The 25,702-nt window shown below is 45.5% G+C and overlaps 1 protein-coding gene across 8 annotated transcripts in view; it reads left to right on the forward strand.

The window, feature by feature from the left end:
• The window catches only part of Clec16a (C-type lectin domain containing 16A), a 202,317-nt gene that overhangs the window by 20,940 nt on the left and 155,675 nt on the right, over nt 1–25,702 (forward strand). For all 8 annotated transcript variants that reach the window (XR_009584537.1, XM_060364180.1, XM_060364181.1 and 5 more), the window contains 6 exons: nt 1,176–1,324; nt 4,602–4,707; nt 6,405–6,528; nt 9,676–9,850; nt 11,136–11,189; nt 14,249–14,362. Coding sequence is in view for 7 of the 8 variants with exons in the window: in XM_060364180.1 (XP_060220163.1) it covers nt 1,176–1,324; nt 4,602–4,707; nt 6,405–6,528; nt 9,676–9,850; nt 11,136–11,189; nt 14,249–14,362 (722 nt within the window). In the remaining variant the exon portion in view is untranslated. The remainder of the gene's footprint in view (nt 1–1,175; nt 1,325–4,601; nt 4,708–6,404; nt 6,529–9,675; nt 9,851–11,135; nt 11,190–14,248; nt 14,363–25,702) is intronic.

Here is a 25,702-nt window from a genome sequence, read left to right on the forward strand (position 1 = left end):
ACACTAAGTAGCAACAAAGATGGGGGAGGTAGTGGGGCTGCCACATACAGCAGTGTGACAACACTCAGATATAGTGATGAGTGAGAGACCAGCCACAGACAGCACTTGTCCTGTGATTTCTCTGGGTAAAGTTCATCAACAGGCACCCAAGTCTGTAGAGACAACATCCTGAGGAACTGTGAATGTGCTAGGTTCTAACTGAGTGGAGCCTACAAACATACATCTGTATAATATCCCACAAGCCAGACACCTGAGGCTCACGTGCTTATGTGTTAAATATGCGTGGGAACTTGAGGTTATATACAGTTTTACTTCTACATAAAGTAAGCTTACTTGTAGCACTTGTGACCATGACTCATTTTACAACATGTTAAGATTTTTAGGACCCCACCCTACCCTTCTGGCCTCTCGTGGAACTGGCCCCAAGAGCTGCCTCAGGTATCAAGGGTGTGAGGGCAGGTTGGCTGCAATATCTTTCACCGTGTTATCACTAGGGTTGATTTGGCTGATCTTGCTGGCTAAGTGAGTGGTAGTGGCATTGACATCCTCACCAGCTGGGCTGTATCCCTTCATAAAGTGTATGCTCTGTTGGCGAGGCCAGCCTTCCTGACAGAGGTGGGACCTCTTCAGTCAAGGGTGTTAGTAGCGCTGCTCCCCTAGGACCAGGTAAGTGTAGGGGAATTAGGACCTGAGAGGGTTAACCTGGTGCTGGCCACACGGTAAGGATACAGTGACCCTTAGGAAGTTGTCAGTAGATTAGAAAGATTGAAGACATGTGCAGCCCTTTCTGGCATTCAGGCATGACATTGTCTTTTGATGGCCATGTGAGGCAGCTCTTTATTAAAATGAGGCCCTTCCTCATTTGCAGGTGCCTTGTAACAGTACCCTCATGCCTTTTCTTCCTGCCCTCAGCTCCACACTGAACTTTGCTAGCAATGAACGGAAAACATGCATGGGTTTGTCCCTTTTGGTTCACAAAGGAGGCCACAGGCTCTTCCTGGATGGGTCTGTGTGCTTGCTGGTGGTCCTGCCTAGTGTGTGAGTTCTTTGAGGGGTATAGGGAAGCCTGCCCTTTGTGCTTAGCTAGTTTCGATCCTATGTTCATTATCCAGAAGCCTTTGCTGGCCTTTCACCCATGCGAGCTCATCTGTTTCACTTTGTCTTCTCTCTCCTAGATTATTTGCTGTCTAATAACTATGTAAATTCGATCATTGTCCATAAATTTGACTTTTCCGACGAGGAGATCATGGCATATTACATATCGTTCCTGAAAACACTTTCATTAAAGCTCAACAACCACACTGTCCACTTCTTTTACAATGAGGTGAGTGGTGACCAGCAGGTATGGTGTCAAGCTAATCCCAGCATGGTTGCCTTTGCTCTGTATGGTCAAGAGTGTATCTACAAAGCATTCTCCTCAGCACAGGATTTGAAATACTTGACAATAATATTCTCTTTTTAAGTGTGTGTGTGTGTGTGTGTATGTGTGTGTGTGTGTGTGTATGTTGTGCACATGTGTGTTCAGGGTTCATGGAGGCCAAGTGAGGGCTCTGAAAATCCTCCTTTGTCACTCTCTGCTTTGTGCCTTTGGATCTCTTTCTAAACCTGGAGCTTGTGTCCTTCAGGAAGGCTGGCAGCCAGCGATCCCCAGTTATCCTCCTGTCTCTGCCTGTCTCAGTGGTGGGGTTATAGGCATATGAGGCGTGTCAGGCTTATTAAGTGAATGCTGGGATTGGGCCTCTGGTCCTCATGACCGTATAGTAGGCATTCTCAGCTGCTAAGCCCCATAAACTTTTTCCTTTAATTGAACAGTTACCTTTCTATTTTTAATGCAAAACTCAATTTTTCTTGTCAGGGAGGAAAATATCCAGAGGTTATCTTGTTGAAAACAGCAGAAACTGCATTTAGGCATAGCTTTTCTACTCCTTGCTGTGTGAGAACTTCCAGGCCTCTTTAAGCCACTTCCTTTGAGAAATGAGGTGAAACTATATACCTCGTTATGGATTTCAGGGATTGGACTAAATGAGATATCTTCAAAGTTGTGTAAAGTGATACATGTTATAACAAATTAAAAAATGAGTGTTTTCGGCTATATTATGTTTATTATTAGCCCTAAGATTATCACAGCGGTATTGTTTAACTTGCTAAATCAAATAAAAAGACACAGACACCAGTTAGATTTTATAATTGCCTTATTTAGCTTGGGCCAGGCACATATTTCACTTACACTGTCTCTATATCCTCACCATCCATCTCCCCGCCCCCATCCAGTGTCATCCTCCTTAATCATCCTATCTTCCATCCATAATATTACAAACACTTGCTTTTATCCTTCATCTGGGCCTTTTCATGCCATTATTGGAGTCTTTTCTCCTCGCCCACATAGTTCCTTCTTCACTTAACCTATCCTGGCGTCCTCCTTCCTCTTCTCTTCCAGTCTGTCTACTAATCCTCTCTGTCCTCTAAAGCCCAGGAACCTTAGCTATGCCTACCCCATTCTGCCCTGCCCAGCTATAGGCTGTTTAATCAACCAGTCAGGTATGTCTTAGGCAGGTTTACAAAACAAAGATAGGTGTAACCAGATCTTAAGGGCCAGTAACATGCATCAAACCAACCTCCAACAGATATGGTTTCTGTCTTTGAGGGCCTGGGTACATCACATTCCTTGGGAGAACTATTGAAAACGCACATAAATTCTACTCTGATAGCTCCAAGGAGCTTGAGAATAAGGTCAGTTTAGCTCATGTACTTAAAAGTACAAACGGCAGCTGTGCTCGGCTCAGTTCACGTGCCAGCTCATTGTATCAAAGGCCCAGGCTTTTCCAAGTTCCTACTCAGTAACTGCAACTGGCATTTGTTCAAAGCTCAGTCCCATATGGTCACAGTGGCTATTGCAGCTCCAGACATCACTTAGTCACATGCTACTGCCAGAATTCCTGATATCACTTCCTTTCTTGGATCCCTTTGGAGAAAACTTTCTCAGAAGTCTCCCCCAGACTTCTCCTCATCTCACTGATTAGAATTGCACCCCACTCTTCTCATTGTGTCTAGACTTGAGGCTTGGCTTAGTAGGGCCATTTTGCACAGTGCCCCAGAAGCTAATGTCCTCTGGAAGCTGCAGTGTGGTTGCAGGTCTGCTTCACTGGGCGGTTATAGAATGGCTCTGCATGGCTGACCCTGCTCCAGGGTGGACCCAGTATCCTTACAGCCAGCTTCCTAGAAGGACTGACCCAACAGACCACAACAACAGTGCTGCTCTCTGCGACCAGCCTCACATCACACACTTACTTCTGCCATTCTGTGTGCCCACACAGGCATGGTCTGCCTCTCTGTGGGTGGGTCCAGTATGAGGGTGACACAGGTGGTGAACATGTTTGGGGACCAACCTGGAGGCCAGCCGTCATACAGCCACATGTTATTTGTGTCGCAGGTATCTCCTGAGTGGTTGTCACATGCTTAAAGCCTGCTTTTGAAGTCAGACCACAATCCTAAGCTTTTTTCTGATTTTGGGCAAAAATCATCTATCAACCTTCATTTGCTATGGCAACCATCTGAACCTTGATTTTTATGATTCAGTAGTCTCTGTCAGGAGGAAATGCTAGCCAAAAACCACAAAACATGTATGCACTTGAGTAGGTGCTTAGAAAACATGTCCAGGGAACAGCTTTCACCCAAAGGTTCGCCCATGTGGAAGAAAACCCATTCCAGAGCGAGGGCCAGAGGAGTCTTTGCTCAGGGGCCTCTTGAGTCGTGGTGGGAGGGCAGAAGCCATAGATGTGGAAGAGCTGCTCATCCCAGGAGCCTTGTGTTTGTTTGTTTGAGGTGGGCCAAAGTTTCCTCTTTAGTCTGAGCCAGGGCAGTAGTTTCTACTTTTTACATTCATACTTGATGACCAGTCCTCAAAGTGGAATTGCCTCTTTAAGACAATTGTTGCTTTGAGTCTCCAGCTCCATTTCAGGAAGAGCTGGCCTAGATCTCCACCGGTCTGCCTCTCCAGAGCCACTCACAGGCTGGTCCCTGACTGATGTGGAAACATTGGCCACAGGGGGGCAGCAAAGTACACTGCCAGACTGCTTCTGCTCTGTCTTCTCAGGCTAAGGCAGAGATGTCATGTTCTGCACCATTTAATTAGTTCTTTTTGTCTCCTTTTAACAGCAGGAGACTCTTGGTACCCTCTGCCTCCCTGATAATACTACGCTTTTAGTGTTTCCAAATGGAGAAAGTATAGCAGCCAAAAGATGCTGAACATATGTCAAGCAGGCTCTGACATAACCAATGCTTTTTTCTATGCTCTGTAGGTATTAAGTGCTGGGCTGAGCACTGGACCAGAAATGACCTCATTTCATCCTAGAGGCTAGAAAGTGGGTGCTAGTACCCCTGTTCTATAGATGAACAAGTGGGCTTGGAAATACCTCCTCACACAGCTGTGATAGGCCAGGTCAGACATTCTGTGGACCCTTTTTTCTCCCCTGGTCTCACTTCCCATCATGGTAATATCATTTGTTGTTGTTTCTTTTATCACAATCCCTGACAAATTTCAGAAAGGTTTGAGAGCAGGTCTAGGTTGTAGATTTGTAACTTTTTGGTCCGTTTTGTTTTAGCACACCAATGACTTTGCCCTATACACAGAAGCCATCAAGTTCTTCAATCATCCAGAGAGTATGGTTCGAATTGCTGTGAGAACCATCACCTTGAATGTCTACAAAGGCAAGTTTCCTCATGCACTCAGGTGTGGGCCAAGTGCTGGCTCCATGCATCCGAGCACAGTTCCCGAGTCACTGGAGAGCTTGCCTAGTATGAGCCACAGCTGCTTGTCTTACAGTAGGCATATCACAGTTCCCGTGTGGAAAACTTTATGCTGCATGCTCTAGTATTGCTCCCTGCTGCTACCCCCTAGTAGGCTATCCTGAGAAGTCTTTGTGGGATTTGCAGTGGCTAGCTTTGTTGCTAGTTAGACAAAGCAAAAGCAAAACTGTCTTGAAAATTTTAGCTTTCAATTTTTGTGCTTTGGCCTATAAAATATACTGTTATAGCTATTTTATATTTTATCTCTAAATATGCATGAGAGTATTTCATATCACAAGCAGCAGGGGGCAGTATTGTGTTCCCAGCCAGCCACCAAGTGTTAGTGGGTTCCTCCTTCCTCTCAGATGTATTTAATGTTCCACACTGTTTCCAGCAGAGAGCCTCTCCAGGAGTCCTGCCTGTGCTGCCATACAGGCTACTTGCTTGCGGGTTTTGGAGCTGGCACTGCCCCCTAAGACAATTCCTGAAGCCTGGTGACCACAGTAGAGCTATGCCTCTAGATTCATGGTCATTCAACAGCTTTGACTCTCATGAGTCAAGATGGTATTACTTAAGGTGCCATCCAGGGAAGGTTCTATTAATTTTAGATGACTTTAAATTTAAGAGCCTTTGTCAGAACCTAATTGGGTCCAGCCAGAGGTCGCAAACAGGGTCCTGTAGACTCAAACCAGTCTTGAGACACATTTTAGTGGGCTCAGATGGTCTTGGAAAAAAAAAATACAGAATAACTGGGAGAGACATTGTCTCAAAGAAAAATGTGTGCGTGCCTGTGTGCGTGCACGCGGTGTGTGTGTGTGCCCATATTTTAAAACTTGGATATTTTACATGGTGTCCATTTCTGACTTGAAGATGTGCATTTGCCTGCTCTGGGCCCACACTCCCATGGGAAGTAAGTGGTCAAAGGCTGAGAAGCAGCTGCTCCTTTCTGGACTAGGGCGCTAACTCCCTAATTTGTACTCCCAGCCTTCAGACTTTGTTCACTGTGCAGCCATTGGCCTGGCAGACTTATGAGTTTGTGACCTTGGCCATGCACATTTGTTCTGCTACCCTGTGCTCTGTTTTCTCTTGCTCTCCTCTAACTGTGTCTTTTGGTTTAGATGCCTCCTGCCTAGGCTTTGTCCCCCTGGGCCGCTGTCTCACCTTCCCAGTTCCTAACCCTGTTAACTGTTGTCTGTTTTTGCCTTTCCTCCAATGCCGATTCCTGTTCCTTATTCCAGTGTCATGTAAGTTATTAACCTCTGGTTTTCCTCTTTCTCAATTACTAGTAAACACAGGGTACTTGCCTTGAGAGCGCTGCATTCGCAGTGTAGTCAGATCTTGCCCCGTGCTGATATATAACCTCTCCAGTGCACTGAATGTGCTGCCCTCAATTTTAACAGTGACAGTTGAGTGTGTTAATTGAGAGAGTAGCACCAGCACTGCTTTGTTTGATAAATAAGATAAATATTTCCAAGTATTTCCAGGAAAGACAGAGAGTCTCAGATGGTAGCAAGGCTTTTTCATGGTGGTTTTTGGTTTGTTTGGGTGTTCTGTTTTTTTTTAAGCTGTCCCTGAGTTTTTGGTGGCTTACTGTTTTCTTCTTTTGTGCATCTTCTCAGTGGATAACCAGGCCATGCTGCACTACATCAGAGACAAAACCGCTGTCCCGTACTTCTCCAATTTGGTCTGGTTCATTGGGAGCCATGTGATCGAGCTTGACAACTGTGTGCAGACAGATGAGGAGTAAGTAATGCTCCTGTGGTCTCCTTAGAAAACAGGGTGGTGAAGGGAGCACTGTGTCTCCACAAGGAGGTGTGGGGAGCAGCACTTATGCCAGCGTTGGCAAAGTTAGAGCTTCAGATGGCAAAAGGTTCTGCCTGTCTGTTAGGGACAGTGGGAGGTTAGAATTTTCCCACGTGCCTCCAGATGGGCAGTGGCAGTACCTCCCTAGCGGTGCTGTGAGCCTGCTGATCAGAAAACGAGGATATGTGAATCACCAAAGCGAAGAGCTGGTACAAGGTTCACTCGCTGAAGCACTTTCCTCACAAACTCTGAATTCTATTCTTGGAACCTACGTGAAAGTACTGGCAAAGACAGGTGATTCCCTGGAGGCTTTTTTGGTCGGCTTCCCTAGTTGGTAAGTTTTAGACCAATGAGGTACCCTGTCTTACACAAAAGGTAGACAGCACATGCACTGTGCTCTTCTTCCACATAGACACATAATGGTCACATGTGGTCTGTCCATGCAGAGGACTAGTAATTTCTTAACCATTAATGGTCTGCAGTGCTGACACATGCTGTAATATGGATATACCTCAGAAACATTGCCCTGAGTGAAGGCAGCAGACGCTGCACCTCACTGCCTATGATTTCACTGAAATGCCCAGAAGAGGCGAATCTAAACAGACCAGACTAGCGGTTCCCTAAGGCTGGGGTACAGGATGAGGGGGTGTTTCAAGGGGCCGGGTCAGAAAGCCACTGCCAATGAGTACAGAGCTCGTGGCAGACAAGAAGTCAGATGTGATGAACATAAATGGAGTACTTGCTGAAGTACCTGCTGAAGTTCAATTTCTAGCACTCCAAGAAAAAGCAAAAATGTTAAAAACCCATTAAGTTATGGACATAAAATGAGTGAGTTTTATTGTAAGTGAATCGTATCTCAAGAAAAACTTTAAAAAAAACTCTTTAGACAGTTGTGGTGACTTTGTCCTCGGATTGATGACTTGAAGTGGGCTTTCCTGTCTTGGTACTGTTGACCTTCTGAACTGAGTGTCTCATTGCTGTAGTTCCATCTTTGCCTTGCAGAATGTTTAACAGCCTACATGACCCGCCTCTTTTATTCAGTGGCTAATAGCACCTCTCCATGTCAGGACAACTGAAAAAGCCTCCTGACATCACTTCACCCTCATTTGAGAACCACTGCCCCAAAGAAAAGCTTTGCCTAGCATTGTAAAAAGTACACTTAGATGGGGTCAGGACACTGGAGGGACCCAGAAAGGAACTCTCCTGGACAAGGAAGCCAGGCACATGTGCAGTCCAGCACTGGGAAAGAAGGAAGGCTAGGGAAATGGTAGGCCTGACGGGGCCTTCTGGAAAATAAGAATCATGGGGACCACAGCCTCAGATGTAAGCCTAGGCACTTTTTTCCAGAAAGAACAACATGGCTTAAGGAAGGAAGTAACTCATGGTTATCTATGTAGCTCTGCAGTGGCCAGTTATGATGGTGTCAACTCTAGTTACCCAGTAAATACTGTGAGAGACAGTGGGGGGGGGGGCAGAGTTCTGTGGCAAGGGTTGTCCAGTGGATAGCATCTAAAAAGGCTCAGGTACAACTTTCATAGGTGTCAGTGCAACTTTCATAGAAGGCTGGAGGGACTGTCTGCAGAAAGATCCAACAGTTAAGGCTTCCTCAGCTGGGCCAGGTAGTTCAGCCTGTCATCCCTTATACTCAGGAGGTTTAAACCGGAAGATCAAAAGTCTAAGGCCTGTCTTGGCTACATAGTGAGTTCATAGCCACTGGCCTGGGCAACTGAGTAAGACTCTGTTTTAAATTAAAGTAAAAAGAGGGGTAGGAATGTAGCTTAGGGGTAGAACATGTGCCTAACACTCATGAGGCCCTAGACTTAGTCCCTAATTTCATCATACACACAATTTCTTTTCTGAGTTGGGGAGTAGCTGGGTCTGATTTGACATATGCTGTTAAATCCACCTGTGGACATTACTTCAGTAAAGTTTTTCTAAATGAAAATATTAAAAGGTGAGACATGTTAGAAGCCCATTAAAGCCAGTTTTTGATGGCATCTTAAGGGGACAGTATGGAACTGTGTGTGTGTGTGTGTGTGTGTGTGTTCTGTGTCTCTGGTGAGGTGAGTTTATAAATTCTCATTATATTTGGCCTTTGCAATGCAGCTTTCTTATTGGTATCTAGTGAAAGTGTGTATAGTATGGAATAACTGCCCTGAATTATGTATAAGCAACTCTAAGCCTGCTGTTACTTACCTGCTTGATACACATTGCTTTTAGAAGGATAGTAAACAAATTTTATATTGTCTAGAGGAAGAAAGAAAAACTTGCAAACCAAATGTCAATAATGGGTGTTTGTTAGTGGTGGCCCCGGTGGAACCTTCTCTTTGCTCTGACTTTTATCTTCCAACTCTGTCTTCTGAAATGGACTTCTGAAGCTTAGGTAGTAGTAACACTGATACAAGTACAGTGCACCATTCCCCAGCTGATTGCTCTTTGCCCACTTTCTGCTTTAGAGGTAGTGAACTGTTTCTGGCTGCTTTGACTCTGTTCTTTTGACTACACCCCGGAAACACTGCACTATGGTTGTTGCTTGCTGCAAAGTCACAGAAGCCTCCAGCAGGGACTCAAGGAAGAGTGTTGTCTTTGTTCTGTGTCCCTGCCATGTGGTAGCCAGAGCTGCGGAGTAAGGCCTTCTTTCTCCATGTTCCATTCCTCTGGAGCACTCTGCTTGATGGGATTTCTGGCTCCCTTAGTACTGTCATCTGGGGAGCTGGGGAATCTTACCATGTTGGCCAGTGACTAGACTATTGTGCAGTGGCTTTCTACAAAGGGCTCACTGTTTTTCTTTGCTTAGCTTACCTCTACTTGTTTGGAGCTACAGTTGTGGGGTGCCTGTGCCAAGGCCATCAGGGGGAAACAGCCTTAGGGCTTCTAAAATATTTTTCAGTGGTCCTGTATATTTTCTTTTGTCTATCTTCCTCTTGGGGGCAGTGTAGATAATCAAGAGACTATCTACACTAGCTAACCTAATTGACTAGGTTACCCAATGGATGTGGGAGTGAATGTGTCTCTACATGTGTCTTCTATTTATGCTGAAGGCCACAAGCCTTGGCTTCCGGGCTGAGAGGAACATTTCTCACACAGGCACCGGAATAGAGGGAAACTGAGTGACCTGGTGGCTGAGCACCTGGACCACCTTCACTATCTCAATGACATCCTGATCATCAACTGTGAGTTCCTCAATGATGTGCTCACAGACCACCTGCTCAACAGGCTCTTCTTGCCACTCTATGTGTACTCACTGGAGAACCCGGAAAAGGTGAGACTGCACTGCCCACTGCCTCCTGCACGTATCTTCCAAGAGCAATAGTCTCCTGCCTTTGCCTGGAGCAGCCTCTTGGTGATAGGAAAGGGAGTAACAAAGCTTCACATCCAGGGAAAGGCCTTTCAAACCCCTTATTGTTGAGAAAGTGACCAAAACATTTACGATACCTGGTATGAGAGGGAAACAAGAGACCTTAGAACTCAGCCTCTGGGCTCCTGTGTGCCATCCATGAGGTGCTAATGTCCCCACAGCTTTCTCTGGTGGTCACCAGAGCTAGTTCTCAGAGAATTACAAGCAGCACCAGAACTTTTATGTAAAACTCATAGGAAGTGCTGGAGCATGCTCAGAGAAAGGTCCTCTGATTAGATGCAAGTTTTCAGCCTGAGTCCTCCATTGGGGTAGAGGGTGGTAGCTTCCTGGGACACTGTCTCACCTCAGGGGTTCTGATTCAGCAGGCTTGCATTAGACAGGGGATCTGCACTAGTAACCTGTCTCTAAGTGATGCCATGGGTGACTGGTTCTGGAATCCCTAGGAGAAAAGCTGCTTCAGGGAAAGAGGCTTCAGTTATTCCTTCAGAGTTAAGATTGGAGGGAGAGAGAGCAAGGGAACACAGATGTATGCAGCCTTATAAAGAGCAGAATCCCAGTTGTCTCCATGCAAGGAACCTCATTAGATGTGTCCCAAGTATATATTACCTTCTTTTTGGACCTGGAACATGGACTTTTCTTCCCACCAATGAGTAGAAACAGCGAAAGGAAGTCACAGCTCATACTGGATAGCAGTACTGAGGCCTGGGATTGGGGTCATCTCTGCCTTTTCCTTGGACAAGGCACAAAACTGGAAGCCTAAAGATCCCTCCCTCTCAGGACTACCCTGACATGGGCCATCTTGAAGCTGAGGGCAAGCAATGAGCTGGGTTTATTGTTATGTATTTGTTTTGTTTTGTTTTGGAGGTCAAAGGGTCCCAAGTCGCACCTTGCCTATGTTGTGAAGGCCTCTTCTTGAAAATATATAGAGAGGCTGTCCTCTAGACTCTCCCATGCCCAGCTGAGGAACAAGCATTTCTGTAACTTTGGAAGTAAGCACCTCCATTGGGTCAGCTGCCAAGATAGGGCTGTGCAGGATTCTTAGGGGAAAGGCTAGCCTCAGAGTGGGCTTTTGATGGCACAGTTGGGAAGGGGGTACACTTTTGGTTTGAACTGAGGACTTGTGGTCTTCAGTGTTCTGGGTCTGCCTTTTGTGACCTGAGCTACCTCTTTTTCCTCTATCCTTCACTAGGGAGGAGAACGGCCAAAAATCAGCCTGCCAGTGTCCCTCTATCTTCTTTCCCAGGTATGTTTGTTCTGCCTCCATTGTCTCCTACACATATAGGGTCCTGTGGTATGTCCAAGGTGCCTAGCTAGCTCTTTGGCCTCTCTCTTGAAATAAAGTTTCAACACAAAGAAAGAATGTTATGTTTTCTATACACCACGTAGGGCTTAACTTCATGGACAGTAAAGGGAAATGATGCCTGGAATCCGTGCTGTTGATTTCTAGAGGAGGCTTCCCAAACAACTGGCTCGTGCTTTCCATCCCCTGGAGGTGTGGATTTGTGTGGATTTTGTTCATGGTGCTTAGAAATGAGCTCCAAGTGCTGGGCAACTTCCCATTCAGAGCCATGGTCCAGCACATAGCCTTGCCAGGACTGCCAGTAGAGAGGCTGTTATGGTTCGGGTTCTAGGTCACCTTCTAAAGGGATCTCAGAGCAGCCCTAGCCTGGGATTTGAGTCTCAAGCCTGTTTGCCTGCCTCCCTCCTTAAACAACTGTTTCCTCCGTTTTATAATTATGTAATATTTACAAGAAGGGGAAAAACTCCATGGTGACCCAGTTACATAACTTTAGAAATATTTTTATTACTAGCAGTCCAGATTCGTAGGCCACTTCACCCAGCTGTCAAGTAGCCAGATGTTTACTTAGAGCCCTGTTTCCATGCTTGCCATGGTACCAGGGTTGATCCCTTCTAGTGAGATTCCTACTACTTGAGGTAGTTTGGGGTGATGCTGGCTTCTGCTGGCCTGCGGAGAGGTTCAGTTACCATATCCCCACAGTGGAGAGGTTGATTGGATCCAGACACAGCCTGACCACTGCTTGTAACCTGGAACCTTGTTCTGGAGGCTCTATTTGCTGTCTCTGAGACCTGCTTTGACTGAGGCCTCTCTGTACCACCAACCTTAGCACAGGACAGCTTCTCCTCGCAACCCTTTGTGCTGACACACCTGCCAGCATCTCCTGCTGGGGATTCTGGGAGTCTGGCAAGATTCAAACAGGTCAGTTGCTCAGCTGAGCTATAGGAGTCCAATAAACAAACTCATTCTCACAACCCCTCAGCTGTTGGAGCATCACAGAGGCAGGCTTTCCTCTGAGGAGCATCACCAGCTCCTGTGGCTGCTTTAGCCTCCCTCTGAGAAACACCTCTTACTGTCTTAGTAAAGGACTAGCAGCCCAGGCATTGTTGTTTCTTCCAGTATCTCTCAAACCACATAACTTTAGTTCATTGTTCCTTAGATTTCATGGTCCTTAAAAGATCTCTTCTGAATTAAAAAGCTTGGGCTAACAAAATTTCTCAGCAGGTAAAGTTCTTGAGGACAAGTCTGATGAACCAAGTTTGATACCTGGAACCTACAAGGTAGAAGGGAAGAACCTTCTCCCTCTATCTGTTCTCTTATGTTGCAATCTTGCCATGGTATTCACATGCCCCCACCCCCGACACACAAATCAATAAATGTAGAACAAAAATTGAGTTAAAAATCTTGAGCCCTAGCTGGGTGTGGTGGCTCATGCCTTTAATTCCAGTACTCATGAGGCAGAGGCAGGTGGATCTCTGTGAGTTTGAGGCCAGCCTGGTCTACAAAACAAGTCCAAGATAGACAAGGCTACACAGAGAAACCCTGTCTGGAGAGTGCAGGGGAGAGAAAGGAAAGAAAAACCTTAAGCCCTTCCTCCCTTACACGGTCATTTAGTTTAATTATAATGTAGCCTAAATGTGTGAAAACTTGAAATACAGTTTAAATGCTCTGCCCTTAAAGCATTTACATTTCTGTAAAGTTGACACATGCTCACAAATATCTTCAGCATAGCTACTGTGAAAATTCACATCAGTGGCATCAATTTAGTGTGACAGGTGATGCCATCCCCTAAAACAGCTGTCTCTCTCGTCTTTAGAACATGATACAGATGGCTTGGCCTAGCCACACTTCCATATCTCTCCTGTGAGGAAGCCATCCTACCACACTCCTGCTTCTCCAGGAAAATGGGCATTACATGCAGTTAACTGCAAGGATCTGTTCATCTGCAGGGGTCCATCTATCTGCAGAGATTTGTCCACAGGCGTGGGTCAGTACACAAGCAGAGATCTGTGTACAGGCAAAGGTCTGCCCACGGAGATGCATCCACAGGCAGGGATTCATCCATATGCAGTGACCTGTCCATGGGTAGGGCTCAGTGCATAGGTAGAGATCTGTCCGCTAGGATCTGTACACTTGCCAGGGATCCAGGTATGTCAGGTATGTGGATCATGGTATATATATATATATATATATATATATATATATATATATATATATATATTGGATATACCACATACTATACTGCATCTATTGACATCTTTTGCCTTTAAAATTCATTATTAATGTGTATGTGCATGAAGTAGGGCTTAGCACGTATGCCATAGTGTGCATGTGGAGGTCAGAGAACAACTTTGTGCAGTCAGTTCTCTCCTATTGTGAGTTATGGGTATTGAACTCAGGTTGTCAGGCATGTTGAGCCACCTCACTGACCCATCTTTTCATTTTAAAACAAGGTAGTGCATGTGTTCAGGCCAACTTGACAGGTCAGTTTTGATCACCCTGATTCCTTAAGTCGTTCTTCTGAATATGAAGTAGGACAGTGGGTGACAACCCAAGCTTTCTGCTCTACATCCTAGCCTGTCTGGATCTACCTCTGACTCCTGTGGCTTCCACCTGCAACACTGGTGTGACCCCAGCATGTTGAAACCCACAGCAGTGCTTGGGACAATTCCAGTGTTGGAATCTCAGCATCACTGCCCCTTTAACACTCTTTGACTAGTCTTCTTATGATGGTACTTGGCACTTGCATGCCACAGAAAGGAAGGAGTGTGCTGGCCAGGCTGCCCCTGTCCCACAATGCTCCTCTTGAGCAGCAATTGTGTAGATGCACTCCCAAGGAAGAACAGCTAGCCAAATAGGCCACAGGGTAGCAAAGAAGCCCTCAGAGTTGAGGGGCTTCTTTTTCCTTGATGGGACCATCCTCAGCATGGGAATTTTGGATTGAGAAGGAGGAACCTGGGGGTGTGAGCTCCTCAATGCATATTCCATTTTCCCTCTTTCTCCAGGTCTTCCTCATTATACATCATGCTCCGCTCGTGAACTCTTTGGCTGAAGTCATTCTGAATGGTGATCTATCTGAGACTTACCCAAAGCCTACTCAGGATGTTCCCAGAAGTTCTGTAAGTTACTCTGGGGCAGTGTCTATACTTCAATAAGAAGCAATACTTGTTTTGCTAATTCATATTTTTCTGGAGTTAAAAACATTTTTATTACATATTGGTGAAGATGTGTAAAGTGGTCTGGGATACAGTTATAGATGTGCACCTGGGAAAATCTGGAGTCCAACATAAACAGTGGATTTGATCAATCAGGAGTTGCTGGATGTATTGTCTAAGCCTTGTCCTTAGATGTTGTATATACAAGGCAGTGTTTCTGAGAGAGAATGCGAGTTGAGGGAATAACCTCTCTGAGGCTCATATGTTCACAGAGGTTAGGTAGTGACCATCTGTGAATGTCGCAGGTCCAGTGTGAGAACAGTGGGATGTTCCAATACAGCAATTTGGGTGGCTTTTCCTTGTACACAGCTGCTGTCCCACCCATCCTGAAGTCATTCTGGGGAGTATGTGTGCCATATTCTCAGATCATCTTATATTTCCATAGAAGTGGAAGTTCTTGACTTCGAGGTAATTACTAAAAACTATGACTAAGTATGTCTAGCCATGTTGGTTTCTACAGAGCTTAGAGTTGCACTTTGCAAACTGGAAAGGGAAACACCTAAGGTAGGTAATGTGACTTCCTGGAGTCTTTCCTACTTGTCCTAGTACTTGGATGTCAACTCTCCTACTCTCCTGCTCAGGTGTCCTGAGCCCCATGCTGCCTGGGTCTCTTTTCCTTGCTCTTCCCCCCCCCCCAACCCACCTATGTCCTTACCACATGCACCGTTGGAGTTGAGTTTCTTGTGGCTCCTATCATGTCTACAATTGCATAGACTGTGACATGAAAGGCATCTGAGAGAAGCAGGAAGCATCTTGTGCCAGGACTGTTTCATGAGGTTCAATCTTTATTACTGGTGCTCTAGCAGGAAGCCCACACGAACATGTGGGGCATGGTGGAACTTGTGTTGTACCTGCATGTTTTGTGGGTGCATATGTGTGTGCAGGTGCCTCTGGAGGCCAGAAGAAGGTGTTGGATCCCATAGAGCTGGAGTTACAGGTGGTTATGAGCCACCCACCATAGGTGCTGGGAACTGAACTCTGCTCCTCTGCAAGAGGATCAAGCATTCTTAATAGCCAAGCCATCTCTCTAGACCTCTCTGTGACTTCTTAAGTAGTTTCTGGGGAATGCAAAAGCTGAATGCAGTAATGCAGTACTAACTCAGCACAAGCAGCAGAGCCCCATCACCTATCCAGCCCCTCCTAGCTAGATCACTGTGGACAAGTTGTTTCACCCCACTTAGAAACCAGAAAAAGTAAGCTGGGTTCCAGGGACTGTCAGTAAGGATAAAGAGAAAATAGATCCCAAATGCTAGGCAAATGCCTAGTAGATTGTAGCCTGACCCTTTGGCCTACTTGGTTTGTTCTTCATAGTGGTCAAAAGAAAGTTTTATGAATTGCCAGCATTGAAATTTAGAGTTTCACTTATGAGTCCAGACTTTTGAAGATTGGTGAGGGGTCAGACAGTCTGGTCCCTGTTACGCACACTTCTGAGGAAGCCTCTCAGAGACTGTCCCCAAGAGACGTGTGTTTGTTGTTTATTTTGCCTTGTCCCCACCTAGCCTTAGCCTGCTGCTCATTGACACTCCGTTTATATTAATAACAGTTTAAAATGTCTTCGGTCCTTTTGAAGTCTTTTGTTTGACACTATTTCCAAGCCCCCGTTTAGTTACCCAGGCTCTTCCCAGACTGTCTTCCCCAGGCAGTGTTGAGGTTAGATGTGGGGTTGCAGGATGATCCCAGAGTTCCTTAGGGTACTGTCTGTCCCAGGTGGCAAGAACATTTAACATGAGTTTCACCCTTTAAACCTGTGAGTGTGTGATGTGTGAGCACATTCAAATATACATGTCTGTGCACCTTCATGTTGAGGCCAGAGGTTAATGTCATAATGTCTTCCTCAGTTGCTTTCTATTTTCTTGTTTTCTTTGAAACGAGTCTCTCACTCAACTTAGAGTTCACTGATTCAGCTAGATTGGCTGGTTAGTGGGCTCCAAGAAAACGTCTTTCTCTGCCTCCCAGCTCTGTGCCGGTTTGTGATGTGGTGCTGGTCACTCAAAGTTAAGTTCTGGTGTTTGCATGGCAAACTCTTTACTGACCAAGCCATCTCCCAGCCCCATATCAAGCTTTTAAATGCATTATTGTTGCCAACAGTATCTCACAGATCTCCTGAGCTCATTCATAGAGCAGGCCAGCATGCTCTCCATGTACTCCAGAACCACCTGCAAAATGAAAATTGTATTCCCCTTGAACCTTTCCACTTTCCTGATCCTGCACACACTGTCCCACCTTCTGCCACTGAGTCTGATGCTTTTAGATACCTTATGTAAAGAGGTAGAATCATGTATTTCTCTTCTGTTATTGGTTCACTACATGTAGACCGTGTCCTCAAGGTTTGTCCATTTTACTATCCATTGTCAAATTTCTTTAGATTTTAAAGAATAATGTATTATGTGTATATACACATCTGCTTTTTATTTGTGTTTCTTATTGGCATAATTTGATTATACATAACAAACAGATTTCATTATGACATTTTCACGTGCATATAAAATATTTTCTCATATTCAACCCCATTACACTGTCTTGTCTCCATCTCACTCCTTTTCCAACTAGTTCCCCTTCTGCTTTTATTTCCTTTTTTATTTTTCCTAAAGACCAGGGAATTTTAGTAGCTCTCCATAAAGGAGCATGGGTATATTACCAGCGGCTACACCACTGAAGAAAATGTTTCTTTCTTTCTCAGAAACTACTACTGTCAATACAGCCTCACAGAGGACTGGGGTCTTTGGAGACTGAGCCTCTTGTTCCAGCTACCATTAACTGCCTGTAGGTCATTGAGGAGGGGTGGGGCCTTGTAAGTCCCCTGACTCCATGATAGAATGTTGGTGAGTCAGGTCTCATGCAGGTTATCACAGCAATTTTTGAGTTCATGAGTGCAGTGGCCATGTCATATTTGGGACACAGTTATCCATAGCATACTACTCCATCCTGTAGCTCTTACATTTTTTCCGCCTTCTCCATGATGTTCCTTGAATGTTGAAGGGGATGATGTAAATGTCCCACTATGACTAAGCATTCAGTAATCACTTTTTTTATGCCCATTTTCTTTATTAATTCATCTGCTAGTGTGTAAACTTCTAAAGGACTTTTTTTTTTTAATGGTGTAATTGTAGATTTGCATGCAGCTGTAAGAAATAATACGGAGAGATTGTCCTGGTTTTATTCCATGGTGATGTCTACAGAGCTGCAGTACCTGACCACAAGTAGGACACAAGAGGCAGGCTCTGGTTTGCAGCTTAAGCAAAAGCACAGAGCGGATGGTTACTGGCCATCCATGACTTAGATGGATTTCAGGGGGTCTGTCCTTTCTCCCCATGGTCTCCTCTTAGGGCTGAGGTCCAGCCTCCACTGTGGGAGACATGCATGCTTGTGTGAATGGCTGAACTGGAGTTGGTAGCACAGGAGAAGATGGCTTCTCTGAGTGTGAAATCAAAGCCCCACCTTCTGATGCCTATTGTTGGAAAAACTAGAATGGCTGACAAGATGACTGCCGTTTGTGACTTGTTTAACAATAATCCTGTGCAAGTTGCCTTCCTTCCCTGTAAGTGAGAACAGTCTCCTATTGTTTCCTGCTTGGCTCGGATGTGGTTGCTCAAACTTGTTTTAAGTTTCTTGGTCTTTTTTACCCTACTTTCTCCTTCCTGTAATTTGTAGATAAGTTACTGGTATTGCTTCATTTTTACCAGCAGACTTCTCACAAACCCAAACCAAAATTGGAGAGAAGCAGAGGGGAGACAGAATTACTCTGAAGGGCTATAATTTAGGGTTAAATTTAACATACATCAGCATAGGCAGATAAACGTCTAATTGAAATTCCCATGTGCATTACCATCATATGGTTCCTTCTGAGGACCAGCTTTCTCTAGGATGCTGGTGCAGAGCAAATAGTTCCTCTCAGAGCATAGTGCTGTCTTAGTTACTTTTGTATTACTGTGAAAAGACAGTGTGATCAAAGCAACTTATAAAAAAAGCATTTAATTGGAGGCTTGTTTATAGTTTCAGAGGGTTGGTCCATGAACATCTTGATAGGAAGCAAGGCAGCAGTCAGGCAAGCAGGTATGGAGCTGGAACAGGACCTGAGAGCTTACATCTTATCTGGAAGTTGGAGGTAGAGAGAGTGAGATGGCCTAATGTGTGGGCTCTGAAACTCAAAGCCCACCCCTAGTGGCACACCTTCTCCAATAAGACTATACCTCTTTAATCCTTCCTAACTCATCCACCAACTGGGAACTAAACATTCAAATATATGAGCCTATGAGAGCCATTCTCATTCAAAACACCACCAAGAATAGTAACTCAGAAGCTAGCCTCTTCCAATGTTTGCAAAGTGAATATGGGTTGAAATTGGGAGTGTTCATTATCTGTAGGTGCTCCCTGCCACCAAAGACAAGAGTGTTACTATACTGTCCAGGTTGGCCTTTAATTTACTTCATCACATGGGCTGGTTGGTCTTGGGTTTATCATCTTTCTGCTTTAACCTCATGAGTACTGGGATTAGATTGTGTGCCCTACAGAGTACTTTTAAGAAAGACATCTTTCCCCATCTTTTTCAATGGTACAACATCCTTAGTCTTTGCATCCCTTCTAAATGCACCCCATGGCCTCACTGGCTTCCCACCCTTGAGAGCAGAGAAGCCTGTGCTGTCATAGGGCTTTGCTAGATAGGGTCAAGGGAACTCAGTACAGGAAAAAAATGAGGCAGTGAGGGCAGAGGTGGCAGTCACAGGGCTCTTCTGACTTCATTGTGAAGACTTTAAGAGCATGAGTCGCTTTTGAGCCCAGCCTGTGAGGTTTGGAAGAGCCTCAGAATGAGCTGTGTTTTTTGAGCTATTCACATGCTTTATTCAGAGCCAGCTGACCTGCTACAGTGCCTCAAGTCCTAGGTCTGTGTCTCCAGCCTTGGTCTCATTGCCTCTGCAACTAGAGTAACAAGCAGTGAGGGTTCATTGCTGGATGTAGTGTTTGTTCCTAAGTCTGGCACCAGTTATCATGGGAATGTTAGGTGAAGCTGGGAGATAAGCTCACCCCTTATTTGGGGCCTACCTCCATGGGCTGGCACACTCTTGTCTGAACTGAAGCATATTCAGCAGGTGCCTGGAGAAGCATCAACAGTGACAACAGAGACAGAGGCTGTCAAGTTAGAGTAGACAAACACTGCCCTTGGTGACAGTGAGCACTCTGCTCTAACTTAACCACCAGGTTTCACCTCTAGATGGCGCAGATATTTTACCACTCATGTCTGTGCCAGGGCTGCCTGGCTGGGAGTTCAGAATATGGGTGAAGAGACAGAATAGCCTTCAAAGGAGCCATTGACTCTCTCTGTAAGTAACAGGTGAGCTGGTTGGGAAGGTACCCAAATGATTTCCTGGGATTCCAAGAGTGTATGTGCACCTGTATGCTAACTACACTTCTCTTTGTGGCTCCTGTCATTCCTAACAGCTGGGCTCTCTGTTCACCAGAAAACTCTTCCAGAATAAGGTTAGGACCAGCATCTGAGACCTCAGAAGCCTGGCTTCTCAGGGTCATTTGCTTGCTGGCTCAAAGTGTCAGTGACCATCCAGGGGACTCTTGTCCCTGCCACAGGCCTACGTTGGGATTTGGGTGTCCCTCTGAGTGCCTTGGTAGGAGTTTGCCTTCCCAGTTGGGACTGGAGCTCCAAGGCACACATGGGTTTTTGGGAAAGGGCTGTGAATACCAAAAGCAGCAAACAAACCTCTAGAGTCAAGGGCCTTCACTAATTCAGTCCCATATATTCTCAAGAAAATGAGTCTTAGAACAGTTCTTTCTGTGCAACCACTGTTCAGTCTCAACTCCTGGATATCCTTTAAGAAGAGGATCTGGGTGCTGACAGAAAAGCTGGAATGCCTCATGCCCCATGCCTTAAGGAAGATGGCAATGCCTTAGCTTTAGGGACTTTACCTGGGCAGAAATTGAGCCGGGTACCTGACAGGAGTCCTGTTGCATTGAGACTCTAGACAGGAAGCCTCTGCCAAAGCTGAAAGTGACTTGGACTTAAAGATGAGGGTCCTGTTCCTGTTCCAACAGGGAAAACCCAAGCAGCCAAAGTGGATAGAGATAAGGTAGGGGATCCTAGCCAACTTTCTGTTTTCCTATGATATGACGCAACAGCTTGGACAGCCACAAGGCTGGTAAGGCTCTGCAGTTCGAGGTGGTGTTACCTTCCCTACTGAATGGGGACTACCTGGTCTGCACTGAGCAATAGGTGACTTCTTCTATATAGCACCTCAAATAAGAGATCAGGGTGGGACCCCAGGCCCACAAGACACTCATCACTTCTGGTATGTATGCACTGGGCCTTTATTTATACATGTGAGTACTCTGTATGCATGCCTGCATGACAGAAGAAGGCATCAGATCCTATTATAGATGGTTATGAGCAACCTTGTGGTTGCTGGGAATTGAACTCAGGACCTCTAGAAGAGCAGCCAGTGCTCTTAACTGCCGAGCCATCTCTCCAGCCCCACCTTACAGTTTTTTACAATACTTTTGAGTTACCCAAGTGTGGGTCAATCTATTTAACCATTTTTTTAGAAGGAAACTGTAGGTGTCTCCCTTGTGTCAGGGGCATTCTAAGCACTGGAAATATACCAGTGAGTAAATTGCAGACCCTGCCTCATAGGAAGAGAAACAGTGCTACCCCATAGTAACCATCATAGTAACGTCCAGCAAGCAGACGCCAGAGGCTGTAGGAAAGCAGCAGCCAAGAGAAAACAAAACAAGTCATGACAGGGTGTTCACATGGTAGGAAAGTGATGTGTGAACCTAGACTTCAAGGATGAGAGAGGGAACCATGGATATACCTAGAGGAAGAGCATTTTGGTCAATATGAATAGCTACTGTAAAGGCCCCAAGACATGATGTGTCTGGACTTGGAGGAACAGTGAGGAGTTGCCAATGATGTATGTCAGGGTGTATGAAGGAGAGATGAGATTGGTGAGGGCATGTGGACCCTTGTGGGCCACTGGAGGACTCAGATGCTGATGCAAAGGGACGAAGCCCCTTTCCTTTATCGGTGTGTTCCCAGTGGCTGGAGTGGTTTCTGTGATGAAGTGTACTGAAATAACAGCACCCAGGGTAACAAGCCACAGAAATCTTCTTCGTCAGTACCCAAGTTCTTGAACAAAGAAACCTTCTCATGATGATTTGGGTGCTTTACCTGTTAGGAGCCTGTGGGACAGTTATCAGTTACTCTTCATGCCTGAGGGGTGTATTGCCCTCCTGGGAGGTGGATTGAACCAGTTTCTAGAGCATTATGAAGACATGTGATCAGCACATCCTAACTGGCCTGAGATTGGTTGCTCTGACCACTTGCTGGACTCTCATCACCTTACCCTGGAAGACCTTCCTTGTTGCCTACAAACAAATTAGGAAGCCTCAGTGATGAAGATATGTTCTTTATGGTCCAGAGAATGGTCTACAGTGCCTTGCTTTCAGCTTTGGATGAGAGAATTTATTAAATACATACCAAACAGAATCGAAAGAATCAATTGCAAGTAATAGAGAAGCATCAGGTGGCAAAACATCATCCAATTAGGGACTTAAAACGTCCAGCGGGGACCCCTGGAGTAGCTTAATTGTGCGAGCAAACAAAAGCAACATCAAATTGGGGGCTTAAAATATCCAGGAAGTGGACTGGGGAGGCCTCATTGAGATAGCCCACAGTGGTTTTTCCATTGAGGGCTCTGGGTGGAGCAGGATGTCCCCTCAAGTGAGGCTCCCAAGTAAAAGAGAAATATCAGCAGATAGTTAACATCATCAGATTGGGTATATACAGTCATCCAGCAGAAGAGACTAGAAAGACTTGCAGAAACAGACCAGAGTTTCTAATTGAGACTTCAGGTAGAGGAGAGCATTCTCTGCATCAAGGAGCTCCAGCTTCCCATTCCTTAGCTTCCTAATTCTTCTGTAGGCATTTTTCTGTCATAGGATAAACAACAGTAACCTTGGTTAGAAATAGTTAACCTTTTAGCTGTTTTCAAGGCACAGTATTCTTACTCTGGGGCTGTCTGATTGTTCCTCTCTGTCCCTGACACAGAAATAAGGGGCCAGTTCATCCCAGACAAGGGGTCTTAGAGGACACTTGAAATAAGCATACTAGAGTCTGGGATAGGTGAGCCCTCCACGCTCCCAGAGCTGACTTTCAACAAACTTAGACAACACATACAACTCACCAACATAATGTAAAAATGAAAATGTCACATTGAACTGCATTTCCTGGGACTGGTAGTGCAGTCTCATTTCTAGGTGCTGAGGCAGGAGAATCAAGAATTCAAGACCTGCCTGGGCTGCAGGGTGAGTTGGTTGTTTTTTGTTTTGTTTTTTTTTTTGTTTTTTGTTTTTTGTTTTTTTTTTTTTTTTTTTTTTTCAAAATAAAAAGCAAAGAGGACTGAACATATAGAGCAATAGTAAGCTTTTCACTCAGATTATTTGACAGGCTGGGTAGTCATGACTGAGTTACTAACTTGGGTTAGTCTTTTTTGCAAGCAGGGCCTAGCTGCTGAGCATGGATGGCTGGTGGTTCATGATGCTTAGTCCTTACTTGGAGCATATACCTTGCACAATACAGGCTGCTGCTGTGCTGGCCTCGGGGAACCCAGAATGAATAAGTCATGTGTCCCAGTCCTCACTCTCTGGGATGAGGGACAGACAACAAATGAACACACACACACTCATAGGTGTAAGATCTGAAGGACCAGAGATGTTTTAGGAGGTGACATGGGATGTCCTCCCAAAGGACTGCAAACGGGTCAGGGAGCTGAGTCTTCTAGAAACTGGTGAAGGAGAGAGATGAACCAAACCTTGGGACAGAGGGTAGGCTGGGCCATGAGGCTGGCAGAGGGCTGCTTATTGCTACATAAAAGGCACGAGACATTTCTTGTCTCATGCTTCTCTAAAGTAGTACTGTGTCCCAGTCTCCCCACAAGGAAGAACAGGGTTCTAGAAGTTGAATATCCCTTTGGGATTACTAGAGTTGAACCTGAACCTTCCTGTGCAGTTCCTGTCCAGGCTCTTTCATATGCTGTGATGGTCATGTCCAGTTGGATGAGATGGGAGAACACAGTGTCCTGGGCTGACAGAAGTAACAGCCATCACTGGCCAAGAGTTCATGATGCTTTCTTAGACAGCAAGATAAGTAAAGCACTCTTCCTAAAGAAATGCCAGTTAACCGCTTAGCATGTCATTCGTCAATGAGGGATGTGAAATCTTGTCTATGATTGATTGAAGAGGCTGGTTTGAAATTCCTTGATCTCACAAGCATTTATTTGCTCTTGTCTGAATGCCAGAGACAGTGCCAGGCAGGGTATTAAAGGTAGGCTAGGAATGGGAAGGAGAAAATGGCCTAGGGTGGAAAGAGCAAGAGATGAGGCTGGTTCCCTGTAGTCCTGATCACAGATGCTAGGCTGCTTCCCAGAAGTGCTCTTAGCATGTTACCTGCTGCCTGTGTGAGAGCCCAGGTGCTAAACATGGACCCTGTGGTCTCTGAACTCTGCAAGGCTATTCTGATTCCAGGTGAGTGGCCTTTCATCAGTTAGACCCTTGCACTTTCACGGCTGCATTCCTGCTGTTAATGGACATAGCATCCATTAAGCTTGAAGCATTTCTAAATCACCTCCCTGATGTGTCTGCAGTCACCCATTCTGGATGCATGACAGCCCCAAGTAACTCAACTCCTTGGCATGGAACATGTGTGTCTATCCATCACCCCAGTGTATATGCTGTTTGATGTCTGCTTGCTGATCTTCTTCTGGAATAGCCCATGGAATGGCCTTCTTGCCACGGCTCATGGAAAGTCAGGTGCGGTGGTGACTTTGGTTACAATTGGTGTAAACCTAGGCCACTGTGGCCACTATGGCCTCTGTGATTTTTAATTTCTGTATATATTATATTCAAATGCAAATGGGGACTAGAATGTTTCTGGCTCAGTCATCAAGCACTTGGGTGGCATGTCTGATGGACTAAGATCCCAAGCTCTACCAAAAAACCCAAAACAAATAAAACTCACAAGCTTTTGTTCTACATAGTACTTGCTTTTCCTGTTAGCCAGGTATGCACTTGACTTAAGCTATTTATTGCCTTGTAGACTAGGTCTCTGCAAGTAGCCCAGTCTGGCCTTGAACTCATAGCTCTGGTGCCACAGCCTCCTGTGTGCACCCAGATCATGGCTCAGTCTTTCCCTCAGTGCTTCTAGAGGCTGGCCCATTGCCTAGCACAGAAAGTACTATGGAAAGGAGCAGAGGTCTGGTGGGCACTGGTGCCATGCTTTCTGGATTTTGATCTTGTTGAAGTATGAGGTGACCAAACGCCAGCTCCTTCACAAATGTGCAAAGTACTCATATCAGTGTGGGGCTTTCTCAAGTACTCACTAGCATTAGGGGAGTACTCACAGGAAAAGTGACATAAGGTGTGGCTGTCTCTTGTACTTCTCAAGGGAGAAGCTGATATGATGGCCCTTGGTAGATATGAATATTGGGGTCCAGGGGGGACAGTGGTGGGCAGTAGCCAGTACTTGGCACTTACCAGGCTGGTGGACCTGAACATGTGGTTCCTTCCTTGCTTTTAGTTCTAGGTGTCCATCCCAGCCTGAAGTGGGGGTCGTGCAGGCCAGTCAGCAGCCATCTCACAAGTTAAGCCTCAGTCTTCATCATCTCCATGGATTCCCACTCCAGCAACGGCTGACCAGAGTTACATAGCCCTTCCCTCATCCATGGACCTAATAAGTGTTTCCAGCTATTTATGGATGGTTGCATTTTTAGAGGCATAAAATCTCCCCATTCCTTGTACCCTACCCCCAAAACCTGACTATCAGAAAAGTAGATTTTCTTGGAAAGTTCCTGAGTTCCTTTTTTTTTTTTTTTCTTTTTAGAGACAGGGTCTGATCATGTAGTCCTGACTGACTTGGAACTCACTGTGTACACCAGGATGGCCTTGAACTCAGAGATCTGTCTGCCTCTGCCTCCTGAGTTCTGGGATTAAAGGCATGTGCCATTATATCTATCTGAATTCACCCTTCAAAAAAAACACAGTGTAATTTGATCATAGTGGGCCCCACTCCTTCCTTGCGTTAATTCTGGCAGTTGGTTTTTCTCTTTGTACTTATCTTTGAGGCTGGGAAGGGAAGGTTGTTGCTGTGCTGCATGTGTGCCATTTGTTACTCTCTGAAGGAATGTCTCTCTGTTTATCCTCCTTCGTTTCTCCCTTTCTTTCTGTCCCCCCCCCACCCCTTTC

Source organism: Meriones unguiculatus, chromosome 11 (genome assembly GCF_030254825.1).
Source record: "Meriones unguiculatus strain TT.TT164.6M chromosome 11, Bangor_MerUng_6.1, whole genome shotgun sequence".
NCBI lineage: Eukaryota > Metazoa > Chordata > Mammalia > Rodentia > Muridae > Meriones > Meriones unguiculatus.